Below are 24,022 nucleotides of genomic sequence, written 5' to 3'. Positions count from 1 at the left end.
CTAGTCAGAAATGTTTTCGACTAGAAACTGCATAGGCAGCCAAGTTTTCCTGAAAGCGCATTTTATCAGCAGTTTAATATCTGATTAGTTTTGATTGATTTTGTATAGACCTTCTGTAGCCCCGCCCCTTTTCAGCGCTGCGCTCGTTGTCTTTTGACTTTCAGTCTGTGTTTTCACAGCGATTCTGCATGTTTATTAATGAACGTCTCATTTTAAAATCTTCCCGGTCGACTGACATTTGTGACCAGTCACGGAAAGTAGGGACACAAGTCGGTTCTGGGGCATTTTGAGTTATTCACATATTCTGAAAGTGTAGTATTCAAGCTTTCCAACGATGTATAACACATGGAAATCTGATAATATTTGGAGAAGTTGTGGCCATTTGAAGGTAGGCACTCAAAAAAAATGAAATGGTAGAAATCTGCTTCTAAAGATTGGCAAGTTCTCACGCTTCTGGGAATGACAATAGGGCTCATTTACATCTCATTTAGATAAGTCATACCCCCTGTAAAGCTCCCCCTCCCCCCTGAATGTCCCAATTCTACAAATTCTCTAAATAAAACATCTCCAGTTAACTGGCAGGGCATTCATTTAGTTCGTTTTTTAAATAAGATACTAGCGCTGAAATGTGTTTTTTTTTTTATCAAGTGATCAAAGTGCTCGTTGCTGCTGCGATCAGTGGCGCAGATACAGTGTTTACTCGTGTGGCTCGCGCGCACACTGCATTGTCGACGCGCGCTTCAATACGTTGCGGATACTCTCTATTTGTTCTGTTGAAATATCAAAATAATTCAAACGTTTGCATGTCCCTGCTTGATATACAACCACTGATGAACATAATCGTTTTGAAGAGAGAAAAAAAACTATACGAGAAAAAAAAAAACTTATTCAAGGGCGGATTCGAATTCTCAACCTCTGACACGGCTGGCGAACGCTCTACCACTGTACCATTCATATGCACGTTGACTACATTGGCGGATCTATGTGTTCACACTGACAACATGTATTAGGCTACATCTCATTAAACGACAAATTAAACCCCATTTTAACCCCATGTAAGCTACTATTTAAATCGATTGCTGGACATCGTAATGTTATTGGCGTCCATCTTCATTGAATTTTGACATCAGATAGAGCCGGCCCGAGCGCTGCATAATAAGTAGCCACGCCGGCTTATTCAGTATGGAAATACACACCGACAATGACACGCCCCTACTGCGTGCTAGAATCTCCGAAAAACAAGGCGATTTCAACATCAAAATGTACGCTTTTAAATATACCAATACTGCTATCTCAAACATGGAGAGGCTTCTTCGTGATCTCAACTTACAGATTCTGCAAAAAAACGAAAATCACCAATTTTTAAAAAAACCCGCTTCTTTCTCATTTTGCTCGAAAGTTGTGCTGCCGACTTGTGTCCTTGGTTTCCGTGACGGGTCACATTTGTTAAGCATAATGATGTAGAAAATAGAGTAATGATGTAGAAATAGCATAATGACGTAAAAATAGTGTAATGACGTTGAAATTGCGTAATGACAGAAATAGAATAATGACGTAGAAATTGCGTAAAGATGTAGAAATAGTGTAAAGATGTAGAAATAGTGTAATGATGTAGAAATAGCATAATGACGTAAAAATAGCGTAATGACATAGAAATTGCGTAAAGATGTAGAAATAGTGTAATGATGTAGAAATAGTGTAATAATGACGTTGAAATTGCGTAATGACATAGAAATAGCGTAATGACGTAGAAAAAGCGTAATGACGTAGAAATTGTGTAATGACATAGAAATAGCGTAATGACGTAGGAATAGCGTAATGACGGAGAAATTGTGTAATGACATAGAAATAGCGTAATGACGTAGAAATAGCGTAATGACATAGAAATAGCGTAATGACGTAGGAATAGCGTAATGACATAGAAATAGCGTAATGACGTTGAAATTGCGTAATGACGTTGAAATTGCGTAATGACATAGAAATAGCGTAATGACGTAGGAATAGCGTAATGACATAGAAATTGTGTAATGACATAGAAATAGCGTAATGACGTAGAAATAGTGTAATGACATAGAAATAGCGTAATGACGTAGAAATTGTGTAATGACATAGAAATAGAGTAATGATGTAGAGATAGCGCAATGACGTTGAAATTGTGTAATGACATAGAAATAGCGTAATGACGTAGGAATAGCGTAATGACATAGAAATTGTGTAATGACATAGAAATAGCGTAATGACGTAGAAATAGCGTTATGACATAGAAATAGCGTAATGACGTTGAAATTGCGTAATGACATAGAAATAGAGTAATGATGTAGAGATAGCGCAATGACGTTGAATTAGCGCAATGAAGGTGAAATAGCGCAATGACTTAGAAATAGCGTACTGACGTAGAAAGTGTAATCAAGCGTAATTGAATAGCGCTTAAAAAGTCAAATGCCCACAAAATAATGTCAAAATGCTTGGCGAGTATTCACGAAAACACAGTCAGTTATGTTTTAAATTAAGTAAACAGAAAGAAAACACGTGTAACTGTATATTGGATCCGTGCATCAGGTCTTAAAGTGACAGCAGCCTAATATTCCTGCTGCCAATTATGAGATATTTAAAATACCTATATGACAGTTTTTCCCCTTGGTTTCGATGTCAAAATCGTGGCCAGTGAGAATGGCTAGTAACTGTGGGAAACCACTAGCCAGAGTTGCTGCTGTGAGTTAGTCAAGCCCTGCATGGGATGGAAACGCTGCTTTATTCGCAAATATTGTATGCAATATTCCAGTGGTTCCCAAACTGGAGAACTCCAACAAAATACTGAAATGTACCATTAATTTAATTATACCGCACTCTTAAATAACATTCGTCTGAGTACGTGTTCCTCACAGGCAAAATATAAAGCGTGCTAGTGCTATAAAAGGTCAAATCCATGACATCCAATCAAATGACTCCATGTTTTGAGGTAAAAACTAAAGCATTCACTCAAGTGCCATAACATTACCGTCATTATCAACAGCACACGCTATAGACCTTCTGTAGCCCCGCCCCTTTTCAGCGTGCGCTCGCTGTCTTTTGTCTTCCGGTCTGTATTTTCACAGCGATTCTGCGTGTTTATTAATGAACGTCTCATTTTAAAATCTTCCCGGTCGACTGACATTTGTTAAGTCATCTGCTTTAAACATCTGCTTTAAACATTACAATCCTCATGATAACTTTCGTTAACTTTACATTAAGTAAATCCACTTCAAAAGCTAATTACTCCTGGACAGCAATGCCATAGAAATATACAGGGCGACCGCAAAAAATGGAAGTTAAAAGACAATATTCTCAAGATGGCGGCGCCCTCGTTTCTCTGGCGCATAAGGTCTATACAGTAGTGTAGTCGACGCTGTCAATAGCACACTTTGAATATGGCAATATCTAATTTTGACTCCATGAGCATCTCCTGATCTGTCCCTCAGCTCATATTCTCTAGACATGGCATGTTTGTAATTTGTCGGATAAGGAACGTTAAGCATTCGCCCCCCCGCGTGGCATTAATCTGATGTTCTCACTGGGTTCATTCGTTCAGGACGGAGAGAGATGCTGGAAGCTTAATTTACTCGTCAGACTGTTGTCATTGGTCAATCTGTTTTCATGACAGCTTAGATAATAGAGCCTGGACTTTCTTAAATAATTGCTTTTGCATGAACAAAACGAGATGTTTAATAATGTTTTGTGGTCCGTGCAACAGCTTTTTTTACAGGTTTGGAACAACATCAGGTTGAGTAATTAGGTTTTTTGAAGAAATATCCCTTTAATATTCAGCGCTGGTGTCGTCAGTATGGATTTCTGTAGAGCTTTCAGGCAGAAATGTGGATTCTGCTCAGAAATCTGCCCTGAGGTAATATAGTCTGGAGCACATAAGACAGCTCAGGTGTTCTTTCCCAGAATCCTTTGCTCTTTTTATTCGCACAGTAGAGCTGGCTGAAGATTATTGATGATTCATTCTTTCATTGGTTGACATTTAAGGTGTGTGTGAGATGTCTGCCACCACCGCTGGTTCTTCTTTCATGAGGAAATCTCACCTCAAAGGCTATATGCTTTAGTTCATTAGTGTACCTGTCTGTGGCGTCCTGGGGTTTTCACTGATATTCTTAGAGGCGAAAGATGTTTCGCTTTAGTTATCCACTCTAATGAAAGCTTTTCTTCACAGATTGCTGATGTGCTGAGCAAGATGAAGCCAAGTGTCCTCCTTACACTGGTAAATTCTTTCTTCTTTATTTCATGTGTTTTTCAGGATGGCAACCATGTCTTTTATTTTTAATTGGAGCAAATATATATAGATATTAATGCTGTCAAATTGTAGCCTGGAAATCCAGACCTAAATCTGAAAGATTAATGGTCTGGCATCGGCTAATGAAACTCGGCCAGCTCGAGGGGCGGCACCAAGCATGCATTTGAAAATCTCATTACACGCAATTGGATAACACTACGACCAATCACAACAAGTTATCGCTTAGCTACCAGCGGAGCTAACTGGTAGGTTAGACTCTTGCTTTATCCGGTCGGCGAAACAGCAAAAACGCCCTTCTTGCAAAGGAAGGATTCGAGCGCCGTCTTCTGTTCCTCTTTTAGATAAAAAGCCAAGGTTAACTTGTTCATTGTAGCGGCCAAAGCCATTTCAAACAACTGGTGTTCATCCATAGCCATCTTGCAATGTTTACTAATGACTTGGACGTCACAGCGCTGTCGCCTCGGGCCCGCCTATATCAGATAACCCGCTGTGATTGGTGCAGCTCAGATCGAGGGGCATATTTAATGAGCATCATTACTCAACACCAGAGTAACTCGCTGAGCAAATTCAACTTGTGCTCTCACGAGAACTCTGGATTTCCAGGGTAGTCAAATCGATTAACCGTGATTAATCACATCTAACATAAAAGTTTGTAAATGTATATGTGTGTGTATGTATGTATATTATATTAGAGCTGCATGATTAATCGTTAAAATATCGCAATCTCAATTCAAACACCCGTGTGATCTCATTCCTAAACAACAACGATTCACCTGTGTCTATTAAACCTTTGATAAAATCATACCGGCACATTTAGATTTGTATTGGCACTGCCAAATACAATATGGGTATGAATATGGATATAAACACTGATGTCTACGGAAGCGATAAAAAAAAAAAAAAAGTAAATCACCTTTTGAAAATAGCACTGCACTTCAAATAATGATTGTATCAATTACATCATTACACCAGTAGGTGGCGACAAGTGACTGCTAAAAATGTATTTGTCATTGAATTATTCAGTCAAGAGATTCACTCTTTAAAATATATAATATTTTTTATATAATAAAATATATAAAAATTATATATACACAAACTTTCACACAAACTTTTATATTAGACTTGATTAATCGATTTGACAGCACTTTATTTATATACATAATAAATATATATATCATTTTTTGTATTTTCATTTATTTTTTATTCTTTTATATTTTAATCATAATATTATTATTATTATTATTAATAAATTAAATTATAATATAATAAAATGATTAATAGAATAATGGCAATTATATATTATAATAATATTATTATTATATTTACATTATCAATATATTATGATTTTGTAGATAGATACATTTATATATGTATATCTATTTATGATTTAACTTTATATATATATACACATGCATGCAGTGACCAGGGTATGTTTTCATAAGTCTTCCTCTGTTAGGAATTATGGTGAATTGTGATATTCAGACATCCAGACTGCCAGTAACAGAGTATTTTTACCTCTGTTCTATGAGTCTGGATAGAGAGATAATGAGCAGGTTTAATGTCTCTGTTTCTCTCTCTCTCTCTGTGTGTGTGTGTGTGTGTGTGTGTGTGTGTGTGTGTGTGTGTGTGTGTGTAGCGGGGACTGAACACTGATAGCGGCAGCACCTGTCGTGAGGCGTCCTTTGAAGGCATCAGCCAGTGAGTTTCATCCATTATTCAGAGTTCTGTTCCTGAAACTCATTCCAGGGAGAGGAGCGCACGTGTCCTCCATGTGCTCGGATAAAAAGCCTGATGCACGAAAACACTCATAATGAGAAACATTTTGAGGGATTAGTGATTAGATCTTCACCGTTACCTGTTACTGTAACATTTATACGTCAGAAAATATTATTTAAAATGCATGAATGTTATTGCATTAGATACAAAATATCAAAGCAAATGTCATCTGTATTAAACTAAGAGCAAAAACAAACATTAGGAGGGTTGAAATGTTAAAGTCCCCCTGTGGTGAAACTCAAGTTTTTAATGTTGTTTATGTGTCTATGTGGAGTTTTTAATCTGCTTTAAGACAAACCATGTGTAAATTCATAAGTCGACAGCATTGCTGAGTATTTCCTCCTTAAAACTGCAGTGAACCAAAGACAGTCTCAAAAACACGCTTTGAAATCGCTGGTGTTTCTGACGTCACAAACTACCTTGTAACCAATCAGATCAACGTGTGATCGTCAACCAGTGGATCTCTGAGCTGAGTGAGTGAGTGGAGGCGGGGCTCATTTGCATATTCATAGAACCACGCATTCTAAATGAGGCGAGGGTGTCGAGTTACATTCAAGCTATTTTAAGACATGAACATTTTTTTTCAAGTAAAAAACTCTTAAATATGTAATTTTGGAGATCAAAGATGAGTTTTAAGGGATACGGTGATTGACTACAGGGAGACTTTAAACTAATAAATGCTGTGTTGGAAATGAAGACATATTTTCATGTTGTTTTGATGTTATTCCAGGTTTCGGGTGAATAATTCCCTGCTGCACCCTGTGATTGTGGAGTGGTGAGTGTCATTTATATCACACACATTTGATCCGTTTAACACTGTATGTTTCACACGATTTAGACGTTTGTTCTGCAGCCAATGCATGATTGATGTCTTAATAACTAAAGCACAAAACCTGCGCTCGTTACTAAAGTCCAATTAACAAAATCAAAGCAAGTTTGTCAGTAACTCCAATTAGCAAACGTTTGATCACCGATGAAAGATAAACTAGAGGGCAATTACTGGCGCTTCATTACTGGTGAAGTTTGTTTCATCTTTTTGTGTTTTGCTTGTCATTGCATCTTAAGTTTGTTTCATAATGTGTTTGAGAAAGCTTGTTTAATCACTCTTGTATTTAATTAACAGAGCATCATTAAGCATTCAGACACTATTGAAAGCGGATTGCTTCATTATATTAATCTTCATATAAGGTGAATTTCTGTCGGGAGAATTGATATTCAACTAATTGTTTACTGATATAGGTGGTGAATTATTGATAGATTTGATCAGGGGTTTAGAAAAGAGCTGGTTTCCATCAAAAACACACTTTTTGTTTAGCAGCACGACTGTTTCCAACACTGATAATAATCATAATTGTTTCTTGAGCATCAAATCATCATATTAGAAAATAGGAATAAATTACATTAAGTAGATCCAAACAGAAAACAGTTTTATTAAAGGGGTCATATAATGCCCTTTTCACAAGATGTAAGATAAGTCTCTGATGTCCCCAGAGTGTGTGTGTGAAGTTTTAGCTCAAAATACCCCACAGATATTTTTATATAGCATGTTAAAATTGTCGCTTTTTGAGGGTGAGCAAAAACACACCGTTTTGTGTGTGTTCCTTTAAATGCAAATGAGCTGCTGCTCCCGGCACAGGGGGCGGAGCTTCAACAGCTTGTGTTCTTTTACATCAAACACACATGCACTGAACATGTCAAAAACTTTTAGCCTTTTATGTTCAAACCGAAGTCAGAAATATGGAGAGACTCAAGAAGAAGTGACAACATTTCTGAATGGTTAGTTGATGAATTTATGAAGCTGATGTGTAGTTATCTTCTAGTCATTGATTAGCATATTCTGTCATGATAATCTATAAATCGTGTTCAGGGGGCGGGGTTTATGTAAATTCTAGGGTTGGTGATGTCACTAACCCTGGAGGAATGTGGTGTAGTCTCTACCAGCCGTTTGTTGTAGTCCTTAAAAAACTATTTCTGTAAAAGCAAATATCTCCCTTTGCTTTGAGCGTTGAGCGTTGTAACTTTGCAGATGTTGTTTAAGCTCAAACAGCAACATTACACACTAACTAAAGTTAGAAAAGTGAAATCATAATCAACCACCCCTTTAAATTGTAATAATATTTCACTGTTTTACAGTAAATGCAGTAAATGCAAATCTTATCAACTAAACTTCTAATTTCAATCAATCAAGTAAAAAAGTAAATGCCCTTTATTTTCCGAAAAAAAAACATTTACTTATATGTCTGGTGAATTATTGATATATTTCCATGAGTTAGTCAGTCTGTGGTCAGTGCGTTTAGAAAAGCTGGTTCCCATCAAACAAATATTCAACAAATGGAATTCAAACAAAATGCTCTTTATTGAGAGGCTTGTGAAACGCTTCAGAACGAGACTGTCATGACCGAGAGCTCTTCACTCTCACGCCGCTCGACCACATCACTAACAATGTGCCGTCAATCACTCTCTCGTTCTCTCTCTCTCTCTCTCTCTCTCTCTCTCTCTCTCTCTCTCTCTCTCTCTCTCTCTCTCTCTCTCTCTCTTCGGCAGGTCTGTAAGGCCTGTGTAATGGTCTTCGTGCTTCTCTCGCTGTCGTGTGCATTAGCTTTCCTCCTCTATTACTCGCTGGAAAGCGGCTCATTGCGGTCGCCTGCTAACTTTGTTGCTTCCCTCTCTTCCTCACCTTCACTTATCACCCAAAAGATTTCCAGAGAGAATTTGCCGTTTGCTTCACTATGAACGATGTTTACATCATTGGATAAACAGCCTAAGATGGTCATCTTGTCCTAAAGCTTTTGAGCTGGTCGACAGGGCAAAATAAACCAGCTTTGTGTCCGACTGAGACCAGAAAACACCCTAGGCTGACACCTTTCTGAAGTAAATATCCTTTATTCTCCAAAACAATTATTTACTGATATAGATGGTGAATTATTGATAGATTTGCATAAAGTATGTGATCAGTGCTTTAGAAAAAATCTGGTTTCCATCATAATTTGTGGATGAAAGACACTTTTTGTTCTAAATTTGGTGAGCAAAGTAAATACCCTTTATTTTCTGAAACAAACATTATTTACTAATATGACTGAATTATTGATCAATAACGTTAACGTTAGTACGTCTGTAAGTGCTTTTAGAAAAGCTGGTTTCTGTCAAAAATAGTGGTTGAAAGACACACTGCAGTAAAACTGCATACACAGCCTGTTTTGCTTCTGAAATCTGGTGTACTTCTGCTATATGCAGATATATCTGAACTGAGAAACTGAAAAACTAAGATAAAATTATATTTCTTTCAAATAACTTGCACTGATGAATTATTCAAGGACCAGGAACATGCATTAAAAAATAAACAGTGTCAATATTGACTGATCAAGGCACTCACACAAACAACACGAGTTGTCAAATCAGACGAATAAATGTGTTTAACATCAGTCCTCATTCTGTTTAACAAACCCCATATTTACTGTATAATTCCTGATGAATGTGATCCCGTGATCCATGTGTTAAACGTTCAGTGCTCTGGAATAGAGATGCTGATAAAAATCACATGGCTGATCGTAACCATGGGTTACCACTCTCGGTGTGTGTGTGTGTGTGTGTGTGTGTGTGTGTGTGTGTGTGTGTGTGTAGTGTTATATTTAGACGTGTTATTAGTAAGTTGGCACATTCACACTGAGTCATAGGAGGTGATGTCAAGATACTTCAGTAATGCAGACGGCATCATTAAGACACAAACGAAGACGCTCGACAGGAATAGACAGAGGAGGTGAAGTAAACACTCAAACGAGAGACGAAGTGCTGATTTCCCTGACGTCAGTCCCGCTGAGTTTAGGACTGAAAGTTTATCAGAGATGTTCAGTTCTTCATTAAACTTTCTGATCCGGATGAGCCTGTGTACATGCGTGACACACACTACCATTCAAAAGTTTGAGGCCAGCGAGATTTTGAAGAAATTGATACTATTATTCAACAAGGACACATTTAAAAAGATCAAATGAGATGTTAAATGCTTGTTTATAATGTTACAAAAGATTCTATTTCAAATTAATGCTGTTCTATTGAACTCTCTATTCATCAAAGAATCCTGAAAAACAAAGTAAATCTCGGTTTCCACAAAAATATGAACCGTTTTCAACACTGATAATAATCATAAATGATTCTTGAGCAGCAAATCATCATATTAGAGGGATTTTTGAAGGATCATGTGACACTTTGATCACAGGAATAAATCACACTTTACTATATATTCACATAGAAAACATACCATAAATATTAAATGCATAAAACTATAATGAGAAAATTATAATTGTGTGTTGGGACTTTTAATGGTTAGACTTTTGTTTTTGTAATCAGGCTCTCAAAAATTATTTGAAAATTTTGATTTAGATTTATCGGCCAGTATATCGGTTATCGGCTTTCAAATATAAAGAATTATCGATATCTGTCAATTTTCATATCAGTGCAGCCCTAATTATGACCGCCGCTAGCGTAGCCATAGATATCATATAAAGGCTAGATGTCTCGTCCGCGCTGCTGGCCAATGGAGCTCGACATCCGCACACGGCGGCCATCTTACGACAGGATGCTCGCTCACTCATAACATGGTGCATGTACTTTTAAATAACCATAACTTGCTCAATTTTCAACCGTTTTTCAAACGGTTTGGTTTGTTATAAACGTCAGAGATGTAGCTATTATACTGCATACATATGAATAATTATGTTCAAAATGTTTAAGCATTCAGAATTATAGCCACGTTAATAACGTTTGTAAGAAACCAAACCGTTTGTAAATCCGTCCAGATTTCAGCAAGTTACGAGCATTTTAGTTGGCGTATGTCACTCACCTTCCGTCCACAGCAGCAGGGAGCAGCAGCGCAGTCTCCTGACCTAAGATGGCCGCCAAGTGACGACACAGCTGACTCCGCCTTGAGCCATCTAGCCTTTCTATACATGTCTATGAGCGTAGCTAGCGAAAGCGGTCATATAGGGATTGTCAAAGTTTTTTTTTTTTTTTTTTTTGTCATCTACTGAATTTTCCGTCAACGATACCAGGGACACCGAAACACCGGGGAACATGAAATTTGGTGGGCATGTAGCCCCACTAGACTTTTACGGAAAAATTTCGTTTGGTTCACTCCCCCCCCCGAGCTGGGCCCCCCCAAACCCCAAAAATACAGTTTTTCCTACATAACTACTTGAACCGTGGCACCGAGCGAGGATGAAGAAATTTTATGGTATGTTGGTCTTAAGGGCCCACATCAACCTAGCCCATAATCACTCATTTGTGATTTACGCCACTCCCATAAAAAATGAAAATGCAATATTATTCTGCTTTAATCGCCCCTATCTTCAGTGGAGATGTTCAGAACTGCACCATATTTCATGTGTATGATTAACTTGACATCCTCTGGGGGTATGCTAAGTTTCGTAGAATTTCATCCATGGGGGGGTATAAAATAAATTCATTTACGTGCACATTTAGTGACTGTACACTCATCGGCCTGTAGATGGTGCTGTTGAGCGAAGGGTTGCTCGTTTAGGATGATACTGTCACACACACACATGCAGGAATACAAAGAAACGCAAGCATGCACACACACTGACATCCACACGCACAGACACACACCCATACACACACATACAAATCCACATGCACAGACACACACACACACAAACACACACGCGCACACACATGTACGCAAGCACACATACACGCACAGACACACACACACACAGACACACACATACACAAACACACACACATACACACAGACATGCACATACTACTACTTTTTTTAGGTATATACATAAACACGCAATACAGCCAAATTTATTTTTGTGGAAAGCCAGTGCAGGCCTGAGCGGCGGTCATATTTTGTACCGCCCTGCGGTACATCTAGTTTGTACTGAAAAGCAAGATAAAATGTGAGTAAAAGTAAGAAAATCATTTTTGCATTGTAACGTATCTTACATATGACCTCAAATTGCATCCAGAAGACCCATTTTCAAATCACACTTTACTATATATTCACATAGAAAACATACCATAAATATTAAATGGTAATAATATATATATATTTTTCAAATAAATCAAATATAGATCAAATAAATGCAGCCTTGGTGAGTTTTACCAACCCCAAACTTTGAAAAGTAGTGTGAACGCATCTGTTGAACTCTGCATTATTGTATTAAAGGTGTCCACCAGTTTTTAAGTTGTAGAACTGTAACGTACAGCCTCTTATTGCTTTTATATGTTATATCTTCATATGCACATTAATATATTCTGCTCCTCTCTGTCTCTATGTGTCTGTAGTCGTCTGCTAAAGACGGACATGGAGCTGGAAGTCCTGCGCTACACCAACCGCATCTCCAGCGAAGCCCACAAAGAGGTAAAACATCTGTGTGTTTCACTTCCACAAACCTCACTGCAGTTTTATTAATGCGTTAGGGTGTTCTTGAGCTTTACATGCCCTAAATGCATGCTAAAAAAAGTATATAAACTTATTTTTCAAAGTTAAGCAGACTTTAGATGATTGGTAGCATCATAAGCCTTCTATGATCTCCTTGTGCGTTTGATGTTTTGGGAAGCGCAGCAGTGTTTTACAGTGAATAGTCTAGTGTGTTGTGTGTAGTAAACTCTTGATGTGAAGCATCCAAAATCTTAACCTCGTTTGATCACTATCTAGGCCAGCGTTGCATTTATCCTTCACTGAGACAAGGCAATACCAGAATGCTAAACAGTTGATATTTCATTAATTCTTCACTATACAGTAAATGGAAGATTAATAAAGTAGATAATTGTGTGCATTTCATGTTTATCATGATGGCAGTAATTCATGAAATGGTCAAATGAGGAGCAGAGCTTTATAAACTGTAAAAAAATATATTTTCTTGTTTTCTATTACAAATATCTAAACATTCTTTTTTTAATTATTATTATTGTTTATTTAAAAGGGACAATGCACATCAATTAACATGTTTTGTTTACACTCAAAATGTAAAAATAAGGTAAACCAACTATTGATTATTGTAGTTTGGAGTGTTTTTAATCCACTTCTTAAATCAAGATATATTTACTTGAGAAGCAAAATGACTGAATATATTATTTCTACGGTGGCCGAGAGAGCTCAACATGCTGCAACTGAAGAAAGCACATGCAAATAGAAAAATAAAAACATGCAAATGGAAAAAAAACACCCACAAATTAAGAAAACATCTTCATCAGTTTCACACACGTGTGCTGCAAATACTCACAACAAGTGACGAACCCGGCTGGGACGTGCTTACAGCTCACAAGTCTACTTTATTTTATTGTATTTCTTTTAACTTTTTTCTGTTGTTGTTGTTGCAAAACATACAGAGATGACATTTTTATGACATACAACTTGTATACAAATGTATTAACAATAAGTTCAATGTCATCAGAATACAAATGAGAAAAGAACAATGAGCTGAAAACTAAAATAAATAAAAAAGATTGAGGAAAAAGAACAGGAGGGGAAGATATGAATCATTTTTTCATGTTATGTTTAAATTTTCATAAAGAAAAGTTTCATAGGAAATGTTAGGTAATGTAGGGTCTGAAGTTTTAAAGTTGAGAAGCTCACACACAGATATATAACGCATATTTTAAAAGCTTTTTTGTAAAAAATAATATATTTATTTGCAACCGTTATGTTAAGAGCATTACATTTCTGTCGTAAGAACAGATATTCAGCTGATGGACACCGTGCTGCGTTGTCATGGGAACATGGAAACATATTCTTGGTTTCCCTTTGAATTAAGATTATTTTTCTGTCCCCATTGGCTGATAGTTGTTCATGTTTTAAGCACAAACTCACTTAATTTTAGGGGTGTGCATTGGCACTGCCCTCACGATTCGATTCAATTCGATTCTACGATGCATTGCGATGCATCAAAATTCTACTGCACACAAGGCAAACTTTTCATCAGCATTGCGATGCATCGCCGAATCGATTATTGTTGACACCACTACTTAATTTTGATGTGTTTTTCAGAAAACAAGACTTAATATCATAATAATAAGTAATTTTGCTTGTCAAGTAAATGTATCTTGATTTTAAGAATTTGTATGTATTTGTATTAGGCATGCCATTAACAATATATCAGCCGCTATACTGGTATCGGCCGATAAATGTTCATTTTCAATGTTATTGTTAAGAAAATCTGGCCGATATATATTAAAGACGATAAATAATGGATTATTTCCTTCAGCTGAGACACTTCAGATGCACGCTGATCAACATGATGGTTTTGAATTGCTTGAAATATGATTGAAATCACTTCAATAATGTAGAATACAGTTCAGTACAACGTACAGCACAAGTCTGTCATATCGGCTGCATAAAATTATAATGAGAACCTTATAATTGTGTGTTGGGAATTTGAATGGTTAGACTTTTGTTTTTGTAATCAGGCTCTCAGTATATGAAAATTTTGATTTAGATTTATCGGCCAATATATCGATTATCGGCTTTCAAATATAAAGAATTATCAATATCGGTCAAAATGTTCATATCATTGCATCCCTAATTTGTACTGAAAAGCAAGATAAAATGTGAGTAAAAGTAAGAAAATCAGTTTTGCAGTGTAACTTATCACTGCAAAACTTGCATCCAGAAGACCCATTCCATCTACACTGTACAAAATATCACTTCATTATATTTAGTTAATTTTTTCCATGGGTTGTTTTGAGTTTTACTTGCTTCCCAAAAGCTGAGCCAATTCAAATACAATGGACAAATCATTTAGACAAATTATGTTTAGTTAAGTTAAATTAAGTTTAGTTTATTCAAACCAAAAAGATATTTTTTAGCAGTGTAGTTTACCTAACAGTTCCTTATTGAATCAGATGCTAAAACAATACAAACAAACAAATAATGCAATCAGGGCACAATTTGCTCTTGTAAATTACTTTCTAACATAGTCTAAAGTGTAGATCTGTGTCATTAATCATGCAGCGCACGCCGCTCTCATAATGTATATTACTCCGCTCCGCTTCCAGATGAATGCCGACTCCTGATATATGCGCTGTTAGGCGGTATTTATTAAGGGAACATGACGTTTCAAATGTACGGCAGTCGAGCGGCCGACGTGGATAAAACTCTGAGAGACTCAAAATAATTTAATAACCCGAGATTGATGGTGCTGCTTCGTGGCAGAATAAGTTCCTGATATCCAGTAATGAATAAAAAGCCTTTTTAAGAGTGTTGGATATTAATGGGCCAGTCTGTGGTTTGTACATGAATTAATACTGTGTGTTTAAGCTAAGATCATATTTATCATAGTAACGGCTGGCTTTAACATTGATCGTTACATCATGAGGGTTTCTGAACATCGATTCATGTCGCAGTTATTGAGAGATTTCCACACAACACGACTCAGATTGTTCTTAATGGAATAGATCACTCATAAATTATACTTCTGTCATTATTTACTTCATTTAAACTTACACTAAAAATACACTAAAAAATGGGTAACTCTTTACGCCTTTATATGTAATGCATTATAAAAGTATTTTCAATGCATTGATCATGGCTTGTAATGCACCTTATAATAGTCTCATGAATAATTGTAAATAGTTTACATTATAATACTTATGTTAGGCCTTTAGAAAGTTTAATACATTAAAACGCATGAGAAACAACCAATGCAAATTTTATAATGCATTTTATCTTTGATTACAATTATTTATGAAAAGATATAATGCATTCTAATGTACATTATGAATAACTTTCTAATGCATTATAGATAAAGGCTTTACTTCTGGTTACACTTTACTTTAAGGCGTTGTATATAATGCATTATAAAAGTGTTTGCCTTATAATGCATTGTATGATCTCATGAATAACTGTTAGCCATTATAATGCATTATAATACTTATCTATTCATTGTTACACCTATGAAACATGACAAACAACCAATCTCAGATGTAGCAATGAATGAATCTGCAAATATTACAATGCATTTATCAGTTATTTATGCAGATATAAAAAATGCATTATAACGCACATTCTGAATACCTTTATAATGCATTATACATAAAAACTTTAAGTAAAATCTTTAATAAATTTCACAAATGAACACATTGAAATAAACTTGATTTTTTTTTTCACATAAACTGAAATAGTATTCTCTTGTAAAACACTCCAATAATCTATATTTTTTTACAGTGCATGGACAGTTTTTTCATACGTTAATTATGCGTTTATGTCCTTTTTTGGAGCTTGACTGAATTTTCAGAATTCCTCTTTTATAACCAAACAAATAAATAAATCATACAGGTCTCGATCGACGTGAGCATGAGTAAATCATGACAATTTTCATTTTTGGGTGACCTCTTCCTCGAACACTGTTGAAAAAGATTTCCATCTCCATCATTAGTGTTCAGGATTCAGCCACGTGTGTAGACGGCATTGTAGAAGCGCAGTGAACGCTTGTCCTTGCATTATCTGAAGAAAATAACCTCAGCACCTCATCAAATGGAGAATGGCCTTGGCGGACCGGGTCGATCCTCGGTTGAAGGTCTCGAGGACCGGTTTTGCGGCTCCTTTGAGCTCTCGTTTCCAGCAGCGAAGGCCTCGGCACATATTAACACACATAGGTCTTCATAAGTGCCAGTGTGAGCCAGAGCTGATATAGACAAACATCTCACGCCTGTAACCTCTCGTCTTCCTTTATTACTGGATATTCAGGTTAAGAGGGACATGAGTCACGGCCACAATGGAAACAAATTGTTTTTTGAATGGCGAAATGAGGAACGAGGGATATGGAAGAGTTCACTGTACGGCCACGAGAAACCAAGAGTTTAGACGAGGGTTGAGAATCTAAATCTATTTTTTATTTAGAATCGCTTCCATTTTTTATGACCTTCAGTTTCGCTAATGGTTGTGGATCGGCTCTATTCGTGTGCTGATGTGGAGGGAAACACGTTTCCAGAGATCTTTCTTCCTCAAAACTCTAAAAGAATCATCAATAGAAGCTTTAATCGTTACCATTATATCGCCCCTATTATGCTATTTTGGATATTCCCTTTCATGCAGTGTGTAATAGTGTGTGAATGTAAAAGCTCTGCAAAGTTTCACAGATCAAAGTGCAGATAAATGGCATTGTGTCTCACAAAAAGAAAGAAGTGCAAGAATTGAGAAATTAGAAAACGCCGGACGGTCTGGTTGAAGAGCGACCGGACCCTGAGAGGACAGAGGACCTCTCTGGAAATTAACATTTGTTCTCCTCCTCGTGCACTATCGAGACCTCCAAGTCATCCTAATCTACATTTCATTCCCTCATCCCTCATGCTCAGATCACCTGAATTCACCCAAGAAAATATATAGTTTAATGTGAATGATTTTCATCGAGTATTGTACATTTTGGTATCATTTGAAATGTCTCAGTGCGACTGGTACAAATGTCTCATTTCAAAATAAGTAAAACAAGAGGTAATAAGGTTTTTAAGAGTTTAGGGATAACTGGCACACAAAGGAAGGTGGTCTCCTGGCAAATGCACCCCCCCCCCCCCCGCCACAAAAAAGGTGTATTCTCTGAATGCAAATTTCCATTGTTAGAAGCTGTTTCCATGTGAAAGAGGGTCTGTCTATATAATGGAATGCAACGAGAAGATTGGGGCCTTTTTGTAACTCAAGTTGGCCCATGATGCTTAGAGTGACTCTTACTTACGAGTAAACGCTTGGCATCATGTATCTTAATGTTGGGTCGGGGCCTTTCTGTATTTCAGATTACCCCGTGAGGCAGAGAGTTAGACTCTCAGCTTCATGTATAATGTTGGGTTTGCATCTCTTCTCTTTATTCCAGAGCATTTGATGTTTTGTATTGATTATCTTTGAATTGATTATGAAATTGGCATGATACATTTACCTGACATAACAAATTGTTACATTTGATTATTCTAACCGACTTAACCGACCGAGTTAAAAGGAATAGTCAAACATTCGCTCACATTTAATGATGCACAGATATTATTAAAACCTTTCATTTATGGAGTCAGATGAAATAACGAGAGAAATGTATTGCATTTAAAACCGCGCTGGTCAGATGCCGGACTTTGGGCCGATCGAGCGCGAGCCTTACAGAAGCGATTCTGAAGCGATGTGTCGTCAGTAATTCCATTCTCACTTGTAACTAATCAGCATAATGCCAGCCTGTGGTCTTGATTGGCTGAGCAGCGTCTCTTAGCTCCGCCCTCAAACACTGTAGTGTATCTGAGACTGGAAGAGTTTGGTTCGTGTTGTTCGTGTGGAGAAGACGCTGTTTTCTGAGATTGATACGGTAAAACCCACGCCATCGTCACTGTTCGTATCACTGAGATCAAGAGCGGAGATTCAGATATGATAATGAGCGTTTGCTTTCTGACCAATCACAGCAGAGCAGCTCTCAGAGAGGCGGAGCTTAGAGAGACTGAATCTTTGATGGAAGTGTTTCAGACATTGAGAGAAAAGAGCTGATGCTGAAATTACAGTATATGATGAAAAAAATGTTTTTTGTCCTTGGATGAATGTAAATCTGTTTCAGGAGACCCCAGAAACAAAATTAGGAACCTTTAAAATAGAATAATATGGGCACTTTAAGTGAAAGGAGTCCCAAGGAATCAAGTGGTGTGATTGGAGTTAGCCGTCTTTTTTATTTTATTTTTTTTTTATGCAGTTTCAGTCTTCATTAACATATTTTGTTAATTAATATTTCAGAGGTTGTCTGAAAAATTAATGTGTTCTTTCTTACTTTCATGCATGGTCTAAAATGCTTGTCGGCTCGATTTAACAAGGTGAGGATGTCAGTGAGGATCTCAGAACAGATTCTGGATGAGTTTTCTCCTCTTTCTCTCTCCGGAGCTTTGACTAAATGTCATATTTCACTTAAAAATGGACATTATTTTTCTTTTGAGGATCTCAATGGGCCTTAAAATAGGCTCCAGTTTCTTTAAGCAAAACATGACTGTCTTTATTTTTGGGTGTGAAATGTGAGGTGTTCCTGACGGGTTACGTGAGATCCATCTGAATGTGCAGCGGTCTGTCAGTGATGCTTACAGAAGCAAGTTTTACTAGTTTGAAATGTAAATGACCGACTTAAATGCTGATTTTGTCTTTGCGGTGAGGAGAGCTGAGGCGAACGGAGATTAAGAGTTCAGCTCCAGTCCAGAGGCTTTTACTGTTTAATTGAGTCTGACAAGAGCGGACAGCATTTATTTGACCTTTAACCTTACAGATATGAATAATGGACTATATGCAGATGTGGTTTCGAGCATGTAGGGAATGGTGCTGATAATGCCAGAGTCAATGGTTCGATTTTCAGCTTTAATGCACTGCAAGTTGCTCTGAATAAAGGCAAAATGCCAAAATGCATAATGTAAATTTCTGAAGAGAAGCTAACATCTTGATGTTCTGTATCAGTTTAGAGATGCATGAAATGCAATGGTTATATATGATCAAATAACATTTTTTTTTCATTCAATCAAGCATTTTTATATTTTATCCCATACATATAGTGCAGTTTCATTAACTCTATTCAGACAAGACTAGTTTAGGAGGATGTCAACATAGTAAATTCATGTTTAATGCAGACGTACTTTAATTTCTTGCATAATTTTGTTTTTCTGGCATATTATAGCAAATAGAGTGCATTAGTGTGCCCTTTTTTTTAGCGGCGCTGGTTCTGGAAGTGTATTTTCCATTCCTTTTTCCCTTAGGGATTTAAAAAAGGTCTTAATGAAAGCGTTATAAGCCATGAACCAAACCAGCTAGCTACGAAGAGATTCACAACACTACCAACTTTGATTTGATCCAAAAAAGGTTTTTTTTTTTTTTTTTTTTTCAGATAAAAATATACAAAGGTACAAGACTGTGTACTAAACGGCTTTAGTGAGTTAAAGAACTACAATCCCATGAGGCATTGCAGACAGCATAATAGAATTAAAAACTGTGTAGGTATATAAAACGAAGTATTTTGTGAGCGTAGCGAGATCAACTTGATTACATTTGCAGTGCTTTACTGGAGTGAGCTCTAGAGCTCTATTCACCTCTGATTGGTGTAATTTTCTGCACAGCATCATGGGTAATGTAGTTTTTCGCCAGGAATTCCACTGATAAACATGTTTATTTTAAAACTAAGCTGAAATAATGCAGACTGACAGCTTCAACAGAATCAAATACCATCGATTAACAACCACGTAGCTCACAGTAAGCCTGTGTTTAAAGCTTTATAAGTTGTTGCTAAAAATCAATTTCACTATAGAGAAAGTGTATTGAGTTTTTACTTCTGAAACTAGACTATTTCACCTGTGGTTTATGCCTTGAAATCAAACCCATGTTCTCTTTAAAATAGGCATGCATTACATTAGATTTTTTTAATTGTAATTCATTTAGAGTAATCTAGAAAGCGAATCCCATCCGAATACTGCTACTAACTGATTGAATTCATTCTGTTTTAATATATTGTTCCTGGTAGACACGTTTTGTAGCCTAGAACAATTCACTAGTCTTTCTGCTCACAGCCCTGATTTAGTTTACTGTATGAATTTCATTGGGTTTCTTGTCACTTGTAGAAACTCTGACCTTGTGCCCTGCTTTCTTTGGGTTTTTTTACATGCCTTTAACCCTCTTAATGTTTCTGACAAGATGCATCAGAACACTGGACCTTTTTATGTTCGTAATGAGTCATTTATATTCAGCACAGGAAGAACTTATGAGAAGTTAGCATGAGCGTGTCTATCCTCTCGCGGGACGTCATTAAAGCCCAGCGCTCGACACCTGATCCGCTCATTCCCGTCATTCCCAAACTCCCAGCGCATCCAGGTGATCTTTCTCTGGAGACTCTGAGCGTTTAATGCAGCGCGAGATGAGACAAGTTGTCATTTTTTGCTCCTCCTCGCTCTCTCTTTTCTCAGAATGATACAGTAAAAATTATGATATTCTGAAATATTATTACAATTTCAAATAACCATTTTCTATTTGAATGTGTCAAACTCGGCATGTAGGAGATAACGACACTAAAAAGTGTAGTGTTTTTGAAAGAAGTCTCTTCTGCTCACCAAGGCTGCATTTATTTGATCAAAAATACTGTAAAAATTGTGAAATATTATTACAATTTAATATAGCTGTTTCTTCCTGTGATCAAAGCTGGATTTCCAGCATCATTACTCCAGTCTTCAGTGTCACATGATCCTTCAGAAATCACTCTAATATGATGATTTGATGCTCAAGAAACATTTATGATTATTATCAATGTTGATTTTTGTTGAATTGAAAGTTCAAAAGAACAGCATTTATTTGAAATAGAATCTTTTGTTACATTTTGTAACAGTTCTGTCACTTTCGATCAATTGAATGCGTCCTTGCTGAATAAAAGTATCAAACTTCTGTCAAGGAAAAGGAAAACTTACTGACCTCAAACTTTTGAGCAAGATTTCGATTATTCATATCTTGATGGAACAAAAATGAAATTATGCAGACTTGATTTACTGCTCAAAAAACATTTATGATTATCAAAGTTGAAAACTTTGCTTCAGGTTATTTATATACAGACTGTTGATGCATTTTATTTTTTCTGAATTTTTTCAAAAGAACAGAGAACTCATTTCATTTATTTGAAATACAATCTTCTGTAACATTATAAATCTCTTTAGTCACTTAAACAGTTGAATGCATCCTAGCTGAAAGCTATTCTTCTTCTTTTTGCATATTCTTTATTCCTATAAGTATCATATTGCCTGTGTCACCCAACACTCCACCATTATTTGAAACAACCTGATCTCCACATTCTCCCGGGGATCCTTCAGTGCTGCTGTGACTCAGACTCCCGATTAAAATAAAAGCTTCCTAACCTGCAATCATCAAACAGCCCCTCTAATCCGCCCTCGACACACACTCGCGCTCGTTCCTCTCCGCCGCGCTGGAAATGACTGTTATCTCATCAAATGGATGAGTCCTTCTGTAATTTGAAGGCAATTGCTGGTCATTTTCAGAGCCATTTTGCGGCTCTCGTTGCGAGAGTTCATCGAGATTATTAGACTGGATCTGGAGAGGGGAAAGGGAATCCCTCAGTGTGATGATGGAGATGGATGTATAATTGAATGTTTTATAAAGCTCTGTTATATCTGTTTCCTTGCAGGTGATGAAACGTGTGAAGCCGGGCCTGAAAGAGTATGAGATGGAGAGGTGAGTATTGATTGATCGATTGATTAATTGATTGATTGAGCTGCCAGTGTCTCAGATTGCATGATTAAATCTTTTCCTGAAGTGAAGCCCTAATGAAGAAACTCACACCCCTTTTTTTCTGTGAACTGACTGTCAGAACCAGTCTATGTTTCCACTGAGAACAAAATGTCTGCTTTACCATCAAAGTTTTTCTTAGGGAGTTTTAGTGCTTTTTAGTGTTTGAACATGAAAAAGTTCTTCTCTATATCAGTGTCAGTGTTTCTGAACTCCTGAAACGCCTCCATTGTAGTCTTGAGTTTCTTCCAGGAACGAACACATCACAATATTCCTCATTTAAATAATTCATGAGCAGAATAAAGGGGCGGGGCCTGGTTGAGTTAGTTAGTAGTGTGTTAAACTGCCGGTTATGGAAAGGGGCGGGACATTTCCCAAACACACTTGAAGTGCTCGGCCAATCACAACACACTGCTCCAGCCGACCAATCAGAGCACAGTGTGCTTTTCAGAAGGAGGGGCTTCATAGAGACAGGAAGTAAAAAGAGTGTTACTGACAGACTGGGAAGAGAGGAGCCGCAACAATGGAGAATATGAAGAGAATAATCAACATTCAAGCAGGAAAACCTGTTCTAGTAGAGCACAGAAACAACATCAAGAGTAATAAGTAATAAAAGGGCATATAGGTCCTCTTTAACCTCCGAAAACATAATTTGTTTTGTGTCAGTATATCATCATGTTGTTTTGGAAACTCAACATCCCGCCTCATTGAAATCAACCAGGTTGATTTGATTGTTTTTGTTTTAATAGTTATTTTTTGTGCAAATAATTAATGTGAGATTAATTTGAGTTTGATATTTTGTTATATTTTTGTAGTGAATTTTTTTTGTTTATTGCTGCTGTTGATCTGTTTAAGAGTGTCATATAAGTTAATCTATGTAAATACTGTTCTGATTGCAAAAATAGATCGTCTTCGGGGGCGTGAGATTTGTTTGTTAATACTTTTATTCATCAATGACACATTAAATTGATCTAAAGTGACAGTAAAGACATTTATAATGTTACAAAAGATTCTATTTCCATTAAATGCTGTTGTTTTGAACTTTATATTCATCAAAGAAAATATGAAGCAGCACAACTGTTTTCAACACTGATAATAATCATAAATGTTTCTTAAGCATCAAATCATCACATTAGAGTGATTTCTGAAGGATCATGTGACACTGAAGACTGGACTAATGATGCTGAACATTCAGCTTTGATCACAGGAATACATTACATTTTACTATATATTCACATAGAAAACAGCTGTTTTAAATTCTAATAATATTTAACATTTGACTGTATTTTCATTCATAAATGTAACCACATCGTGTAGTTTAGCTTTAGTCCTCCTCCACACTGCAGTTTGCAGTGTTATCTGTATGAAGTGTTGATCTTCTTGCTGTGATAGTGTTTTGTGTCTGATAAGACCAGTCGACCCGCTCTCTCCTCTCCAAACAAAAGCTCTGATAAGCTGCAGCTTTTTTTACAGGGATTTTCCCTCAGAATCTTCCGGTCGAGAACCGTAAGATAAGGCCGACTCCCTCCGCTTGTCCTCTAAAGAAGCGTCCGAAGGTCTCGAACGGGTTCGTGCAACAGTGGCTTTCTCCAGACCTTCAGAGATTGTGATGCAAGATCTACTTCCTCTAATCAGCTTTCAGCTCTGGACACACAAGTGCATGCTGGGAAGTGACCTTCTCTCGTGACATCACTCCATTCATCTCTCAGGAGAAGCCAATTTCCGTTCACTTTCCTCCT

General features: G+C 36.8%; 1 protein-coding gene across 2 annotated transcripts in view; it reads left to right on the top strand.

Annotated features, from left to right (window-relative positions):
* Nucleotides 1-24,022, top strand: part of pepd (peptidase D) — a 152,805-nt gene that overhangs the window by 19,347 nt on the left and 109,436 nt on the right. For both annotated transcript variants that reach the window (XR_014030587.1, XM_081371953.1), the window contains exons 5-9: nucleotides 4,193-4,240; nucleotides 5,910-5,971; nucleotides 6,780-6,824; nucleotides 12,356-12,431; nucleotides 22,183-22,229. Coding sequence is in view for 1 of the 2 variants with exons in the window: in XM_081371953.1 (XP_081228079.1) it covers nucleotides 4,193-4,240; nucleotides 5,910-5,971; nucleotides 6,780-6,824; nucleotides 12,356-12,431; nucleotides 22,183-22,229 (278 nt within the window). In the remaining variant the exon portion in view is untranslated. The remainder of the gene's footprint in view (nucleotides 1-4,192; nucleotides 4,241-5,909; nucleotides 5,972-6,779; nucleotides 6,825-12,355; nucleotides 12,432-22,182; nucleotides 22,230-24,022) is intronic.

Source organism: Scardinius erythrophthalmus (assembly GCF_964197995.2).
Source record: "Scardinius erythrophthalmus genome assembly, chromosome: 8".
NCBI lineage: Eukaryota > Metazoa > Chordata > Actinopteri > Cypriniformes > Leuciscidae > Scardinius > Scardinius erythrophthalmus.
Note: the sequence above shows the minus strand (reverse complement) of the source record. Positions and strands in the feature narration are given on the sequence as shown.